The following is an 18,031-nucleotide window of genomic DNA, read 5'->3' on the forward strand; positions in this document are numbered from 1 at the left end:
TTGAACTTTGATACCTGCTCTTCAAATCCTAAACCTAAGTGAAATCTCTGTATTTACATAGGAAAATGTATAAATATCTCGTAGTTTTATTTAAACCTGCTACAGTTGTACATTAAAATTTAATTCCAAAAACCAGGCACATCCAGATGCAAAAGGAGGACAAAATCTGGCTGGAAATGAGTTTCCATTATGTTGCGATTTAACACAAGACTTACTTAAATTTAACATATATCTTTCAAAAATCCTGTTTGAAACACTTCTCAGCTACTTAAATTGGAGTCTAGTAAATGTTTACATTCTTCAGTAAATTTTCATGAAATGTAAACAGATTCGTGACAGGAAAAGCACAAAATATTCTTGAAACGAATTTCAAATTTCAATTACATTAATTTCTTCATGAAAGTATTTTTTTCAATTAATTTTATCCATGAATCATGTGTTTTTCAAATTATGGTAAGCCTTATGTACAAATTTCTGGAAGTGGTTAAGAGTAATTTTCTGTAACCTAGCTGTGAATTATATCTGCTGTTCTAAATAATCCCTATTTGCATAACGAAATGCCAAATTATAAAAAAACCTTTGAAATACTGCCCAATTAAAGAGAACTTCAACCACCCTAATGAAAATAACATCAGTCTTTTGCAACTCAAGTAATAAGTGGCAAACAAAGGGTCTTGATAATGTAATATGCACATCTAACATAACCTCAAGAGCACCACCATCAACCTGAAAATCAAAAAGGTGAAGGATGTTGCTTTTTGATATCTTGTGTTTTAGTTGTTGTATAATAAATACATGTATGCCCTCTTGATCCTAGACAAGATATACACTAGCTATATGAAGTATATGCAAACTACATGAGAGAGCTCACATTTATTGCACTTATTGTACTTTTACAATGAATGATTTTCCCAACGCGAAATTGTTCGTATATTGTTGTGTTGAATACAGTTGCTTTCATAACTCCTTTGGGAAATGAACATTTGCATTCACGAAATCAACAAGACTTAACAGTGTGTTAAAGCATCTGCATCTTCTGTAATCTTCCACGATCAGTTTAACCGGCCAGAACGTTTCCAGTATTTCAAGAACCTTCACAAATTATGCAAGAAAATCAGTTTACCTTGGAAAGCTGCAGGGACCATAAGCTTTCTGTAAACCTGCTGGCAAATAGTTTGATTGCCACACTGTTTTGCCGACGAAACTTCGTACTTTTCCACCTTTACTGGGATTTGACTCAACTGGAATAACAACGGACATCTGTAAACAATTTGTGACTGCTTTCCAACGTAGAGCAAGGCTATAAAATAACAGAGAGCTTTGTTGTCGAATCCTAACAACATTCAGCACGATCTTTGCCCGCCATTTTGGTGTTTCCGTTCGATCCCATAATCCTTCGGTGAATCTGATAAATGAATACTTTTGACCAGCAGACTCCCTTTCCAAAGGAGTCGGTTATTTGCGCGCAATTTCGAATCCAACATTGTCAATAGCAGCAAGAAACATGGAATGATTTGTCCAAGTTCAAATGAGTATCTTGATTGCTTCGGTGAAAGAAAGGCAAGTCGCAGAAAAGTAAGTATATCATAATTGTTGCTCAACATTAAAGTTAGCTGCTCAATCTTTGAATCGAAATCAATGTTGTGGCTGAAGAAATTTCGTTGTTATATTTATTTCGCGATCACTGAAACACAAGAAAAACGTTTGTTCTCCTGATTTTATTAGCACCCGTAACGAGGAAATTGTTCACACGCATTTCCTATGTATGAAATGCTCGCATAATAGCTTGTTAGTGTGCTTTTTGAAGAGGTAACTTAAAGTTTACACTGAATTGATTTGAAGCTACAGATCACGCTCGATACACTTCACTACCGCATTGCCTACATACTGCTCTTTATTCTTTACAAAAGAATACACTCTCGATCAATTGATTAATGAAAACCAATGTTAATTCTATCGCTATTTATAAAAATATTTAGCTTCAATTGCTTCATTGTAGAGCAGAGGGAAAAAAAAAAAAGGCAAGAATAGCGGCCGTCAATCCGAAACGAACACATTAAAGCAGAAAACGGAGGTGGCTCAGACGGCAGCTGAGTCCTGATTAAAATTCTTGTTATCTTTGATGTGAACTTAAAATAACAGCTTGTAATTCTGGAGCCTAAATTCATATCTTTTTTAATTGAAAATAAAACCTTTCACTGTCCGCCATGAAACTGCAATTTTTGTCTCGATCCTTTGGCGTGGTTTTAAATCGTTATAAATAATGACCTATCTGTGAATATTTCATTTGTGTACTTTTCTGATGCCCTTTGCTCTGTGATCCATTTTGTCTGTAATGTGTTTAAAGTTACTATCCACTTTTTAGCTATCAGACATCTAGTTAATTTCTTGTGAATTATAAATAGACGGCTATTTCTGTCCTGTCACCTGATAAGGGGGATCAGAAATTCTGAATCCTTTTAAGAATTATAGGTAGATGACCGTTTTGTTCTGATAAGTTATGCACTGGGGGATCAGAATTTTTGAAGCCCTTTAAGTCATGTGGGATCAGAAATTCTGAATTGTTGTAGAATTATAAATCGACAGCTCTTTCTATCATGTTAGCAGATTTGGTGGGGGAGGGGATCAGAAATTCGCAATACTTTTAGAACCATGAACAGATAGCCGTTTTTGTCCCGTGAAGTGATGGGGATCAGAAATTCTGAATGCATTTAGAATTATAAGTAGATGACTGTTTTGCTCTGACGGGTTGTGGACTGGGGATCAGTTTTTTGAATCTATTAAAGTCTTGGGGGATCCGAAATTCTGAATCCTTTTAGAATCATAGATAGATGACCGTTTTATTCTGATAAGTTGTGGGCCGGGAGATCAGTAAATCTGAATCTCTCAAAAAAGGAAAGCGCGATGGGTGCACGATCTTTTTTACATTAAATTGTACATTTTGGTGAAATTGGATGTATTGTCCCTGGCGGACTCAACTGAACAATTCCTTTTTCTTCTTCCAATAAGCCAAAACCTTTCGGAAACACAAACTTTTTCGGCATCAAATACCAGTACCCTTCGGAATTGTTCCAAATTGGAATGCCACATTTTAGTTTGGAAGGCGTTTTACCTTGGCAACGGGAAAAACAGATTTGTTCTGCAGCACTGTATAAACTTGTACATACCACTGAGTAGATGTCTAGGTCGAATGAAGGGACAAATCCCTCAGACAGAGGCAATGAAAGAAACAATAGGAAAGTAAAAGACAACTGATCTTAGTTTGCATAAATCACTGTGTACTGATGTTCTACAAATTACTAGAATTTTACATTGACATCACTATTCAAAACGGTTTGCCAAGTTATGCAGGCCAATACTTCGGAAATATGTACAAATAGTTCTTGATTGTCGTGGTACCAGTTCATAAAAGCTTTATTGTATTATCGTTTCAAATGCCAACCATTGTACTTTTTTCAATGAATGGGTATCACATTGGTCTTTGTTATGAGCCTGATGATATGTTGAGCAATTATAACGCACAAAGATATAAGGCACAAAGGTGTTGCTTGTTGATAATAGGGTATGGGCGTTTGTGTCCATCAAGGGACAGGCGATTTTCAGATCTTCAGATTTTATCAGATTTTCAGTTTAAATTATATCCACCAGTTTGCTTGTTCGAAGAACCCTGGCTGGCTAACTTTGTTTTCCTTTGTGATGACTTTTAATTAGCCTAGAAAACGTCTGATTACTGCTCTCTGCAGTTTCAATCAGATATATTGTCTGGGCCGAACAAACCGATTACAAAGGCTTCTTCATGTAGTTTAAAAGCACTAGAATAATCGAGCAAACTGCGAAGTCAAATTTCTACGGTTGCCTCAGCCTAGAATACGCCATGAATATACAACTATGTCACTCTCTGATTAGTGCATTTATTCGAGTCGATGAACAAAGCGCTTGCTGTGCGGTACCTTTTCTTTAGTATTGTTTGTTATTCATTTACAGTTGGGTGAGGTGACTTTCGTTCTTGAGCAATAAAAATATACACTTGAACTTTCCTGTTGGCATGGTCGTGTGAACCAATGGAAGTTTAGTTTACCTTACCGGACACTGCAAAACTGAGCTCCTCTGTACAATATTGTATTTTCTCAAAGCTCCAAAGCAATTTTGCTTGGATGAGTGGAGAGAATTCACTGAAGACAAACAGGTGCCATTATTGTTTGCACTATTGTTTAAAGGTACGCTTGACATATAGCCCCCTGAGAAGAAATTATACAACGCCATTACTGCAGACAATGATTTAAGAACTTGACCATTATGAAACCCGACAAAGTTCTTTGTTGTATGTTTTTGTTCGGTTTTTTTGCCTTGACCGTGCACAAACACAATAGTTGTTTACTCCGTACTGAGGAACTAACCAACAGAAACGTTTTGGTTATGTAATTCATGCATAGTGTATGAACGCAAAACAAAAGATTGTGCACCGTCGTGGACCTTCCAACATAAATATTGGCATCTTTGTTTGTTCCTTTGATGTTTGCCGGGATTCATAACCAGTCCTCTCTATTAACTATGACTTGACGAAGTCCCTGAACAGGTAATCAGTGCTGTTACTCAATTCAGTCGAGGGAAGGGTTAGAATGCGAAGCTTTGAAAAATCGCAAGCTTGCTATGAACACTTTCATCTTTGCGGTATGTAATCGTTCGTGTCGATTGAGAGGTGTTTCTTCAGGTGTACTCAGCAAATGCCTTTCTCCTTCTAACTGCCGTTAAATAAAATTGTGTTTATAGTTTAGGGTAGCAACGCAGCATTTAACTTTTTTCTTTGAGTCAAACTATTAGGATTAACTGCGCTCATCAACGTAACTGAATTCATGCATGCCTTGTTTCATGAGGCTTGCTAATTCGGTTTACTCTAATCGTTTACTGGAAGACTATAAGATGAGCTCACGATCAGACAGGTGTAGCTTACACCACAATCCAGATTACTTTGGCTTCAAATAACAAGGCCGTTAATTCGTTTCCTGACGTTTTTATTTACGTTGGTGACTTCAACTTTGAAACAAGGTTTACTTTCTCCGAAGTCTTGTAGACCTTGTTGGGTCTTTACAGTGTAGCCCTGGCTGAACTCAGAGGTCCTTACAATAACCTAATTGTTAAACTTCAGTGAAGAAATCCTTGTTAACCCAAGATAACAATTTCAAGTCGGAATGGAAGCCCTTCAATTTCAAACGGTCATCTCAGAGTGGATTCATGTGGCAATTAAGGTCCTCAGAATCGATTCATGTGGCAATTTCGTTAATTAATCTAAACAGTCGCATAAACAAGACGAAGGTGTCTGTAAAAGGAAAGGACTAGGTGAGATTTTGCTGGGGCCGAAAGAAATTAGAATTATGTCAGTGACAATGTTATCGTACAATGTACCTTAATTAAGGAACAATCAGACAGTAGCAAACAAAAAGACAAAAGGTTGTTTTGTCAGAAACGTAATTTAATATGAACAATCCAGTTGTTATAGCCATTTTTACAATAGTTTACACATTTACAGCAAAATCGCAATTTGAAAAAAAGTCAAAGCTAGCCTTAAACTGTAGAAATTCACACAATGCGTTAAACGATATTTGTCCTCAACCGTCATGGGCGTACGGTCACTCAAGCAAAATCAAATCACGTTCATTATGAGTGATGGCCCATTGAGAACAAAGGCAGAGCTTTAAAAACACCATAGCTGAAATGCCCCCAGGAAACGAATTATATTCTTATAATTTGTCGAGAATCCTATCAGGACCAAGAAGACCAATAAATACAAAACAAGAAGTTGATTTGTCGAAGGCTCTTCTCTTTATGTGGACACGAGGGAAAATAATTGTTAGCTATGCACGGTCTTCACGTGCAGTGGAATTTTATTGAACGCAGCAGTGATCAAAGACCATTAAACGCTAAAAGTGCTGCCAGAGCACTGTGGCTATTTAAAAAATGCGGTTTCAAAAACAAGGAAATCGCAAGTATTACATAGTAAAGAAGTACCTACAATGCTTCAAGTAAATTACACAAATTTAGCAGAAAACTACTTGCTTTTTAAAAAAGTCAACTTTTCTCTGTAATTGTTTAGATACTAAAGAAAGCTACTTACAATTATTCGTCGTCAGCAAATGTAAAATGCAAAATAACACTCCTTGGTTGTGACAAAGCAAAATATAGTACCTACACTTCAAACATTATTCATCAATAATATTCATACAATATGTCATTTAAAAGGTTACATATTTTTGCAATTTGATGGACTAAAGATGTGTGTCCTTGAAGGGCTGCTCCCTCTTAAAGCTATGATACGGCGTACTCTGTTCACTGTCTGGGCTCTCGTCATCATACTTTAAAGAAAACAAAAATAGAAAAGCGATCAGATTAAACTACACCAACACTTTAATAATGAATAAATTTATAAGAGCTACGTCACAGATTGCACATCTCGAAAAGTTTAACCTAAATGTTTTCAAGTTCGTCGTTTGTAATCTGTTTCAATCTTCTCCATCCTTAACCATCCTTGTTCCTTTATGGTTTATTATTATCTCTTTGGTGTTTTCTATATTAGTGAACTGCCTTATTACAGAAAATTTTCGCGACACGTTAATTTCGTGAATTTCGCGATTTGAAAAAAATCGCAAAATTGAAGTGACGCGAGCAATAAGTGTCGCGAACATAAATTGATGCAAAAATTAAGTGACTTACATTATGTTACTGTTGACATATATTCCGCCGTCGTGTTTTTGTTAATTTTGACGTTATTGTACCGTTGATAACGTCGGTTTACTACTGTGACTGAACTCCCCTAACTCGCAGGGAAAAAAATACTAGAGAGGAGTTACTTCCACTGCTAACATCTTTACAAAAAAGTTCCTCACGCAACGATCTACTGCAGGCCACTTTTGTTTTTTTTTGAGCTGCCACGACTAAAGGAAATTCCTCATCGGAATTTAGCTGAAACCAGAACGGTCGACAAACCGCATACTTGAATCATTTTTATTTTTTGGAAGCCAGAGAAATGACTCAAAATTTTCATCGTAAGGAATCGTCAGAGGATTGGTATTACTTGGACTGTCAATTCCCTTGTTTAAATGGGACGTAACAGTCCACAACTTCTTTTAAACGAATAAAGCGTCAAACTAAAAGTCAACTTAGACTGATGAATAACACAGAGATGGCAATAATAAAACTGGAGAACATTGAAAACTACGAGTACTGGTCTGGGTACGAGAAGAAACCTACCAATCCTGAATCTCTGTTACTGTGGCTCTTCATGAAACCATCCCAATCTTGAGTGTCATCCAGTGGAGCCTTGTGAAGACTACCATTATAGAAACCATATTGATCAGCTGCCTTGTGCAGTCGCTCCGTGCTGTCATACAAAGCTGTGGTACTGCTGTGATAAGGATTCTGCATCGAATGCATATCCTAGTGAACAATGTTACAGAAAGTTAGTTTGCTAGCCTGCAACTAGCCAACTATATTTCCCAAAATAACAGAGCGTATTACTCGTATTTTTTGTAAATTATCAACAGAACGTTTGGCTTGAGTAAACAGACGTCTCTCTACGCATGCTCAATTCTTTCCACGATCGAGAGAAGTTTGAGACTGGACCCGAAAAAATTCCATACTGATGACGCACTCAACAGAGATCTGCATCTCTGTGATTGCTTGTTACTCAATTTTCAATTAAATTTTGGCGCGCAATTAACAACCAATAGGAGTTGTCTGTACAGCTACGCCATCAGTGAGATGTTGTTTGTGTTTTCTCTCGCGTTTGAAGGTCTAATTTAGCGTGCAAAAGAAAGACGTATGTTTGCGTCGATGACCCCACCCCCCAAGTGAAACACAAACCAGGACTTACAATCATGCTTCCGTTCTTTCTGTCACTGGACGTGTAGAGACTCGACATGGATGGAGGTCTGGACCCGATTTTAGTGCGAGGAGGCAAAGGTTCCCTATCACGTACATACACTGTCCTACTTCCACTGGACCTGTAGAGACAACAGGCCAAAAACACGAACAAGATGATGATGGCTATCAACGCCATGACAGCTATGAACCACACGCTCCGGTACCACTCCTCAGAGGCTGTTCGGGGAGCTGGAGTTCCTGGTGGGATACCTTCAACTGAGAATAGTTGTGAAGTGTTAATTGTGTATAAAATATACTTGGTCACATGACCTAAGTGAGATATATGGATCTACTGTCCAGCGCCATTTCCCTCGGAGTTGAGTGATGAGAAGCGGTAACTTGAGCCCGAGGGGGTACTCTACAAAGTTTTGTACGGGGAGGCACCGTTCCGAAGTCCAGCCCCTTTCCCTTTTGAATACCATTTTGACAAGCTACCCCGTTTGTATACCTACTTAAAAACATTGCATCCCTTTTCTAAACCCTTGAAATGAAGTTAATCATGTAGTGCTTAATAAACTGAAGGATACAGCCACAAGTTGCGTCTGTTCGGAACGTTTTAATTAAAGGCCCTTTTAAATAACTACATGAGAGATTTGCCTACTTTTTCATATACCTCCACTTTGTGAAGTCCCCACCCTTTTGTATACCTGAAGGCCGAAAAAGGTACCCCTTTCGAGCAGAGCCTCCCGGGGTACCCCCCGGTAACTAAAGTGTTAGCCCGCTAGACTACCTTGTCATTCATCAAGGCCCTTAACACTTAAAAGCCTCCCAAATACGTCGACATGCAATACTTAGGTGAACTCAAAATTCTACTGCATGAGCGAGAAAATAAAACCAGAGAGCACTCACTTAATCTTACTGAATCACTCAATGGTGCTGTAACAGTGACTTTTCGGCCGTCGACTAATGTAGTGGCTTGAGCTTTGTAAGTGTATTCTGCAAAATAAACACAAGGGCTTCAATGGAACGAAAATCTTAAGGGCAAAGACAACTTTGCATACAAACAATCGAGTTTGAACAGTCAGTAAGTAGAAACTGCAAGGAGAGATCTAATGGGGCTTACTCCAACTGCTCTCACCTCCTAAGTTCCTAGTCCCCAGGTCCCGCTTGTTTTGTAGTCCTTCGTAAATAAATAATCCATTTTCTAACAGTACGTAACTGTCCAGTGGACCGTTTAATTTAAAGCACTTGCTCCAGTCCACAGCCACGCGAAGCCCTGTCACGTTCACTTGTGGTTTCTGTCCTGTTATTTCGGGATCTGGAACAAATCAAGACTCGGTCTAGGCATGTGGCGAGATAATCCTCTATATCAAGTTTAATAATCTAACTCTGTCTAGTAGAATTCTACTAGTATACTAATGCAAATGTGCAATCTGATTGGCTGAGCTACTCGTATACTATCAGCCATTAGAGTGTAGTGACTGTCGGTCGTCCACAAAATGCAATGTTTTTATCGTTTTTCCGAAGTTTTGGGAGAAAGTTTAGATGTAAATGGATAATTAAATTCCTGAGAAGACTAAAAGAAGGAAATCGGGGTGATCGCAAAGGGACATTTAGATCGGAGAACGAGTGGAGACTGAGTGCGAGTGTCACTGTTCAAAGCCAGTGTTTATGTTAATCAGTCAAGTTTCACATCAATCCAGTGCTAATAGTCACCTATTCAACTGGTCAGCAACATGGAGGAACGAGGTCTCCGGGACCGTTACTAATGCTACGAGACCTCAGTGTTTTCTTTTATTTTGGGGGGGGGGGGGGGGCGGAGGGGGAGGGGGAAAGGTGTGTATAGGGCACAAAATCGGGGCACCACTAGGCAATAGATTGGAGCTTGCATGAGCAATATATTACACAATTCTTTGTTTTTTTAAATAAAACATCTACAACAAAATCTCCTTACTTGTTGCTTCAGTCACCACGAGCTGTTCACCTGACAAACCGAAAGTTAAGGTGTTATAAACCCGTATCTTGAAGCTGTATATGGTATAAGGCGACAAATCCCGGATAGTATAACGCCGTGAAAGGCCAGCATTGCTAACGTTCACTGGCATTGCAGAGGGACAGACTTCATCACAAGATTTATGATACAGCACTTCATATCTGAAAAGAAAAATATTGTTCAGGTTGATAAAGACAGTTTACACTTCCAGCTCCTTCCTAGGGATTTTTCCTCGCTTCCAAATTTCAGGGAAAAAACCTGGGATCGAGATCGATTTACCCTTGGTCTACTTCACTCTGCCGGTTTCCGCTTCATGAAAGGGCCACTTGCATAATCGTCTATCCAATATTTGCGAAGATAGGTCATGCAATTTCATTTTCTTCTATGGCTGTCAAATTGGTTCTTTAATCGAAAGAGACTTCTGTATATACATAATAGATTGTAAGAAGATTGAGTTGGATTAGGCAAGCGTGGTCAAAATTTGATAACACTGAAACGTATTGCAAAATACTGGTCAAATTTCTTTCGGTAAAGTTAAGATGAAATCGTGGTTTACAATACTAAGAAGGAATCTTTTTTGATATCTATTTAGAACTCCTCACTAAATGAAACGTTTTAACTTTCTTAAAGTGCAACTGTGATCACATTTTTACCCTTGAATGTTTAGACTGCATGTCAGAATTAAAGGAAAAAGGCAACACTCCTCACTGAACTGATATAAACCCACCTTTGAATGATTCCATTGGGTTGGCTTGGCTCGTCCCATTCAAGTGTTACTGAAGTAGCGTTTATCTCGACCGGGGAAGGGGCAGGGAACCCGGTGGGAACACCCACTGAAGTCCTGCGGGTCAAGCTCGGTCCCACAGCACAGCCTCCGTCCGTACACACGTGTACACGTAAAACATACTCTGTAAATGGCTCAAGTCCAGACACTTCACGAATGGTCAACAGGCCTTCAGATACATTTCGTCCAGACACTTCTAATATGTAATTTCTTATTTCACCATTAGGTGTCCCAGGTTCAAGAATGAACACGTCGAAACTGTTAGGATAGGTTTTGTTTACGTGTGGCGCTTTTAGCTGCTCTGGTGGCGCGCTTAATGTTTGAACCACTGACCAGTCACTCGCAGTCTCCCCTGCGCTGTTTCCCGCAATCACGCGATATTCGTACTTGTAGTACGGTTTCACGTCTGTGTCGTTGTACGCTAACGCTGAACCATTTGTTACGTTCACAACAGACATTTCTGGACCGTAAACAATCGCCTGATTTCCATATAGGGATGCTCCGCGCCGATACAATCTGTAAAACAGCATGAATCCATTCGGTTTTAGCGGTTCCCTCCACAAGACCAACACCCTCCTAGCACCGATATCCAACCTCGGGAAATCCGGGGGGTTCTGACCTTCTGGTGGAGCCTCGAAGGTACGGGCAGATTGTGCCTCGCCTGTGCTACATCCTTGGATTGTACAAGCGTGTATTCTGACTTCATAGAGCGTGTAAGGCAGTAGGTCAATGAGGGTTGTCTCCTTCGAAACACCAGCATCCTTGACTTGCGCGTTCCCTTGCGCTCCTTTGAAATTATACCGCACTTCGTACTTGGAAATAACACCATTTGGTATCCCGGGAACTGCCCATGACACTTTCATTGACGTCGCACTTAGCACCTCAAGAGTAGGAGCGCTAACGTTATCAGGTACACCAGGATTTGTCGGAGGGCTGAAGCCTGGAGGACTGGTCACGCGGTCCACCGAGTTAACGGCTGTCACGACATACGCATATATGGTGTATGACGCCACAGTGTGATCATCGAATCGCATATCAGTGCCATTGTAAATCTGAGAGCCGTTACGTGTAAGTAGGTAGTACAGGATTAAGCCATTAGGTTTCCGTGGGGAGTTCCATTCCACTCGTACTAACGAAGAGCCACCGACAGTGGCTCTTGGAGCATCAAGACCCGTGGGAGGGGCCTCCTTGGTGCGCACTTCAGCGGCTGCACTCTGCGTACATCCCGCGCTTGTGCAAGCTACGATGTAAAAGGAATATTTCGTGTAAGGTTCTTTGCTGCTGATCGTCAACGACACGTCCAGTCCGGTATAAAGCGGAGAGTTGTTACCGACCTCGTACAGTTGGTACCTGGTGATGATTCCATTGGGCTTGTCAGGCACCCCCCAGGATGCCCTGATAGCCACTGGGCTAACAGCTTCCAGACCAGGGGGGCGCACACCTGAGGGAGCCGCCTGGGCTGTTCGACGGCTTGTTGGAGAGCTCAGTGTACATAGCACGCCTGACGTACACGCCTTTATAGTGTAACTGTACACGGTATAAGCGTCTAAACCTTGGTCCACGAAACTCATCTTATTCCCATTTCCTTCGTATTTTATCGACTCGTTCCTGTACACGAAGTAAAACTGGATCACGCCGTTAGGTTCTGATGGTTCTCTCCATGTCACGTTCACAGAGTAGGCGTCGATAACCGTGACAAGCGGCGCGTCGATGAAAGTGGGAGCGGCTTGGTCTGTTGTGACAGTTAACAAGTCACTGTCGGCAAAACCTCCGTTGTTGACCGCCCGCACAATGTAGCCGTACTGAGTGTAAGGCTTTAGTCCGGTGTCTGTGTACACGAAATTCGTCTTGTTTGTGTCATTTGTGGTATGTATCAGCGAGCCAGAAGATGGCGTGACAGCGCGCTTTCTTCGCTTCTGAACTGGCGTGACTGTCCTGTATACCTCGTAACGGGTTATGACGCCATTTGGAACGGCTGGTGGCTTCCAACTGATCTGCACAACAGTTGCATTTACAAATCCACTAGTGGGCGGGGATTGACCCTGTGGGTCCACCTCTGCGGAGAAAATGATCTGCACTGAGCCCCGAGTGCAGCCTGCAACTGTACAAGCTTCTAGCTGAAACTCGTACGCGGTGAAAGGAACCAGTTTTGTGACCGTGTACTCGCGCACAGCGCCGCGATACAATTGCAGGCTATCTTTATACAGTTTGTAGTGTGTGATGATGCCATTAGGGTTTCCCGGCTCATCCCAGAACAGACGTATGCTCTTTCCATCTGCTGCTTTGTCAGCTTGCAGTGGACGAATGTCTGCTGGAGGAGCTTGCTTGGTTTTTGCTGCCGCCCAAGCACTTGTACCCTCACGTCGGCTGTTGATGGCAGCGATCAAAAACTGATAGTCTGTATGAGGTTTCAACCCGTCTACAGTCACAGCAAAGATGTTGCTTGTCACTCGTGCTGCGACAGTGATGTTATTGTTGTCGGGAACTTGCAGTTCTTCGCGGTAACGCACTTCATAGTGCGTGACGACACCGTTGGGCTGAGATGGTGCTGTCCAAGACACGTTTACAGCAGTAGAGTTGACAACATTCAGAGATGGCGGATTAATACCCTGAGGGGGTCCTTCAGGGGTGCGCACATTTTTCCAGGGCCCGTCTACAAATCCAGCGCTATTCCTAGCTCTCACTTTGTAAGAATATTCCGTGTATCCCAGGAGTCCAGTGTTCAGGCAGGTCAGCTTGGAAGTGAAACAAACCAAAAGGGGCGCACCAGCTCCTACCTTCCGGTAGACTTCATAACTAGTGATGATTCCATTAGGAGAACTTGGCGGCGACCAAGATATCTGAACGACATTCCATTCCTGGGAAACTAACGTTGGCTCTCCTTGTCCTATTGGCGGGGCCTCGTCAGTTGTCGCGTACTCCCGGTCTCCGAGTCCGCAGCCTTTAGCAGTGCAGGCTTTGACGCGAACGGAATACACAGTGAAGGGACTCAATCCTTTGATTACTTTCGTCATATTAAGACCAACGTTATGCTCAGTTCCATTGACGATCACAGAATAACTTGTAATGTTGCCATTGGTTTGACCAGGCTCGCTCCATTCTGCCAAAATACTATCAGCACCCTCCACGGTCAGAATAGGCTTAGGAATGGCCTCTGGAGAACTCTCAGGGGTGGTGGCAGTGGTGACACTGCTGTTAGTGGTACCCCCACCGGTGGTGGCGCCCACTGAGTAACTGTAGGTCGTTACTGGCTGAAGACCATTGCCTTTGTCTTGAAATATACACGTATCTTTACCGTCCTTGTTCTTATAGCAGGCATCCGTTCCATTATACACAAGAAGATTTCCTCGGTAAAGCGAGTATTTCACAATAACACCATTCAGAACATCTGGCTCGACCCACATGGCTTCAATTTCTCTCGCGCCTGTTACGGTCAGATTCGGAGGGTTCACGCCTTCAGGAGGCGCCTGCAATGTCAGTGTAGAGGCCAGCGGACTTGCTGTACAACCCACGCGCGTGCACGCGACAACTTCGAAAGTATAGTTGGTGTAGGGCGTCAGTCCACCAATCACAAGACTCATACTCAAACCTTTGTCATTGGGGTTCAACTGAATCTTGAAAGTGCTGTTTATGACACGGCTTATATTGTAACGAATGATTTGCCCATTAGGCTTGGGGGGCTCCACCCACGACACGTTTATCGCACTGAAGTTCACCGAAACTAAAATGGCCGGGTTCACATAACCAGGTGCAGCCTGGTCTGTGTAGATCAGTGATGTCATTTCCGCTGATGAGCAGTGCGTTGTGCAAGCCTCGATGATGTAACGATAGCCAGTAAAGGGCTCGAGTCCACGGTCAGTAAAAGTCATATTGAGACCGTTATATACCACTCGGCGCTGTGCAGTTTGACCGTTAATTCGCGTGAGCCTGTATTCCTGGATTATTCCGTTGGGCTTGGAAGGTTTACTCCAAGTTACTCTTATTTCCGTGGAGGATATCGGTACAGCTACCGGTGCTTGAAGACCTTCAGGGCGACCCATAAGCGTTCTGTTCTGCGCTTCTGGACTAGACACGTTGCCTTCGGTGTTTATGGCAACAAGGTAATACTCATAAACTGTGTGCGGCGTTAGATTGGTGTCATTGTACTCTCGAAGATTCGAATTGTATTGGTTTTTGAGAATTTCTTCGTAATCTGTTGCGCAAATTTGCGGCACAACAGTCGATGGAGTAGGCGCATAATAACCAGCTACAAAACCGCAGTTCAGCGTCGTGTTGTCAAAATCACAGCGGTCACACATTGCCACGTTTGCGTCAGTCTTGTTACAAATAGTACCCATTCCACAATGTTGGGTTCCGTTGCTTGACTTGTCCGCGCAGGTCTGGTAACTAGGGTCATAACCGCGCTCGTTGCAGCAGGATAAACCACTGGACACTCGACTTTTGCCACAGCATTTGTGATTGGACGAGGTCTTATCGGCTGCGCTGCTATAATTAAACACCTGAAAATGGGAGGATTAAAGACATCCTGTGTTAATACAAAACAAGAAAACTGAGATTTAGTAATTTCAAATAGCTTTTCTTAAGAACGGCAGGGCCTGGTTGTTCAAAGCTGCATTATAAGCTTATCCAGCATTAGCGTCTAGTGAGAAAGCAGTCTTAAAAGTTGTCAATAATTAGTTCTGGTATAAATTTGCCCTTCGCTTTCTCAACTAGATGAACGAAACACTGGCTTAGAATTTCGAACAACCAACCCCAGTAACATATCTTAAACGTGACCGCGCACATACCACTACATCTCCTGCTGATCCCTTGCAGCACAGGCTCGTATCTGATGGCACGTATCGAGTTCCACAACAACTCTTACTGCTCTCCAGGTCGTACTCAGCTCCGTTGGTTTCATCTCCGCAGCAGACTTGTGCAGAGGCCACAACCTTTCCTCCACAGCATTTCCTCGGCGGCACGGGATCATACAGCGCCTCACATACACACACCTTCGATGGGTTATTCTTATTATATGCGGTGTCCCCACAACAGGCATTACCTAGCCCTACCACAGTCCCACCCTGAGATTTCGGGCAACAGACACGGCCTGAGGAAACCTGGATGTAGTCTCCATAGCAACACTGATAGTCGGCCTGCTGTACGTGGAAAGTGTTTCCGCAACACACGTCAGAGGCTTGGTTCTTACGCAAGTAGCTCGTACCACAACAGGTCTTGGATGGGTCACGTGAATACAGAACTCCATTACAACACATCTAGAAATAAAAAAATACCTTTAGTATATTATCATTAATTTTATGATCATATATAATGTAATGAGGAATCATGAATACTTTCTTTTCTACGAAAATGAAAGTTCGGGGGTAGAAAAGATAGGTCCCTTAACAAAACGTCTTAAACTGCGACTACTCCGACGCAAAGTTCTTTACTCACTATCTATTCTGTTGTAGATACAGTGAGTAGCAAAGCACTGTGCAATTATGAACAAAATGACGGCCGCTTCTTTGCGTTAACGAGGTGTTTGTGAAGAGGATTTCAATAAAGTCTTGAACGACTAGTAGATTTACACTAAAAGAATTAGCCGGATTATTCGCTCTCGATTTCTTTGCGTGATAGTTGACTAAGGCTGCGCGCTTGTCAACTATCACGCGATAGAAATCTCGAGTTCATAATCTAATTGTTACATAGATCAGTTACCCAGGCCTACCTGATTAGCTGGATTATAACACGTGACTCCACATAACTGCTCCGATAGGTGACACTCGATGAAAGTGCACTTGGCTTGTGGTGGCGGACTAGAAAACAAGCAAACAATTTTCAGTTAAGTTAGTCTAACACGGGTAGCCGGCGAACATGTGAAGAGCCCCCTTGCAGGCTAAACACGGGCTCTGTTCATGCAGGACCAGTCAATGATGGATCCCGTCCGAGACTGGGTCTATATACACGGGTCCATTTCTTTAGGGAGCGTGTGTCCCGCAGGCCGATACAGTAATGCACTGGTCCATTATCAGATCAAAGTAAGCAAGCCAGTTTATTTTGTCAGTCTTAGAATCGAGGCGATTTCAATTTACAAAATTAAAAGAAACCTAGTGGAATCGACATCTCGGCATTATACAATTCCTTTACCATCAAATGCGAAAGGCCCAGCGAAAAACAAAGGCCACACATACCTCGTAGGACACTGGTAAACCATTCTTCTGAAAATCTGATAACCAGACATGATTCCATTTGGACGGGAAGGCGGCTCTTTAAGTGTAAAACGTCAACATTAGTATAGAATAACACACTTATGCATTAACAAAACGTCTAGTTACAGATCTAAAGTGACTTTCAACTTACCCCACTGGACAAATATAAAGGTTGAGCCTGCGGTGAGGCGCGGTCCAGCAAGACCTGTGGGCGCTAAAAGACAACAAGAAGACAAACATTTTCTAAATGAACAAAATTTTTAACTTTCAGCAGTAAAAACAACAAGCACTTCGGAATTTGCTATGCTTTCTTCAACGTTTGCGATTTATGTTTGAACATCAAAAGGACAAAGTGCATCAACATTTTGTGGCAAGACAGCTTTTACAGCAGACAACAGTATGTGTTGTACAAAGCAAGAAACCGACGAAGAATCCCGATGCAGTCATTCCTTATTCATCGGAGACGCAACTGGTTTGCGTAGAGCAAAAGAAAATCTCAAAAATAACCTAGGTGAACAAACAAATTAGCAAACGAGTAAGTAAGTTTAACAGCACTTACCAGCAGCATCAGTGGTAGCTGATGTTGGATCACTCATCGTACACCCGTGTGTGGTGCACACCGCCACCTTAAAAACACGCAAAGAAATTAATACTTAGGTAGGGGGTTAAGATCTGGCAGCTACAATATTGACAAATACACATACACAAATACAAGCATTTATACCATGCCAGAGAAAATACAGCCAATTACAATAAAGGAATGCCGTTAACACTAGGAGTAGTGGTGTACCAATCTATGTCAGGTTCCTAAGCAGGACCAAGCTAACCATTTCTCTCATTTACAGGGTTCCAGATAAGTTTTCAAGGTGGGGTGTCAGCAAGACAATTAAACCGGCCAATTCCCAGTGCTCCCACTAAATCATTATAAATTTTCTATTAATTTGTCGGGTCATGTAGCTGACCTTGTCGGGTTTTTAGCTGAGACCCCTCACTTATCTGGAACAGTGATTTATTAGTCCAACATTTTCAAGAGCGTGGACAACTTAGACTGACGCTAAGCTAAAATATGGCGTGCAAATGTCTCACAAGCACTGAGTGGGTCGATTCTTAAATACAGGCTATCTGGTCTATCTGAAGTGTTTGTGAAGAGGATTTAGATAAAGTTTTGAACGACTACTAGACCTATACTATAACAATCAGATTTTTCGC

General features: G+C 41.8%; 1 protein-coding gene and 1 long non-coding RNA gene across 3 annotated transcripts in view; both read right to left on the reverse strand.

Moving 5' to 3' along the window:
- Nucleotides 1–252: 252 nt before the first annotated feature.
- LOC145485379 (uncharacterized) lies at nucleotides 253–1,902 on the reverse strand. Its single transcript, XR_014049196.1, has 2 exons — nucleotides 1,124–1,902; nucleotides 253–726 (listed from the first exon to the last, which is right to left on the reverse strand). It is a non-coding gene; the product is annotated as an uncharacterized LOC145485379 (long non-coding RNA).
- A 3,264-nt stretch (nucleotides 1,903–5,166) lies between these two features.
- The window catches only part of LOC145485856 (usherin-like), a 37,679-nt gene continuing 24,814 nt past the window's right edge, over nucleotides 5,167–18,031 (reverse strand). The window contains exons 26-37 of one of the 2 annotated variants that reach the window (XM_081464504.1): nucleotides 17,382–17,448; nucleotides 16,974–17,036; nucleotides 16,805–16,880; nucleotides 16,342–16,429; nucleotides 15,422–15,889; nucleotides 10,578–15,133; nucleotides 9,812–10,011; nucleotides 8,996–9,175; nucleotides 8,767–8,853; nucleotides 7,868–8,133; nucleotides 7,246–7,431; nucleotides 5,167–6,350 (exon numbers count right to left, since the gene is read on the reverse strand). In XM_081464504.1, the coding sequence (XP_081320630.1) occupies nucleotides 6,264–6,350; nucleotides 7,246–7,431; nucleotides 7,868–8,133; nucleotides 8,767–8,853; nucleotides 8,996–9,175; nucleotides 9,812–10,011; nucleotides 10,578–15,133; nucleotides 15,422–15,889; nucleotides 16,342–16,429; nucleotides 16,805–16,880; nucleotides 16,974–17,036; nucleotides 17,382–17,448 (6,324 nt within the window). In that variant the 3' untranslated portion in view covers nucleotides 5,167–6,263. Of the gene's footprint in view, nucleotides 6,351–7,245; nucleotides 7,432–7,867; nucleotides 8,134–8,766; nucleotides 8,854–8,980; nucleotides 9,176–9,811; nucleotides 10,012–10,577; nucleotides 15,134–15,421; nucleotides 15,890–16,341; nucleotides 16,430–16,804; nucleotides 16,881–16,973; nucleotides 17,037–17,381; nucleotides 17,449–18,031 lie in introns of both variants that reach the window. The other variant, XM_081464503.1, reaches the window with a different exon arrangement.

The sequence above is a fragment of the Orbicella franksi genome, chromosome 4, assembly GCF_964199315.1.
Source record: "Orbicella franksi chromosome 4, jaOrbFran1.1, whole genome shotgun sequence".
NCBI classification, from domain to species: domain Eukaryota; kingdom Metazoa; phylum Cnidaria; class Anthozoa; order Scleractinia; family Merulinidae; genus Orbicella; species Orbicella franksi.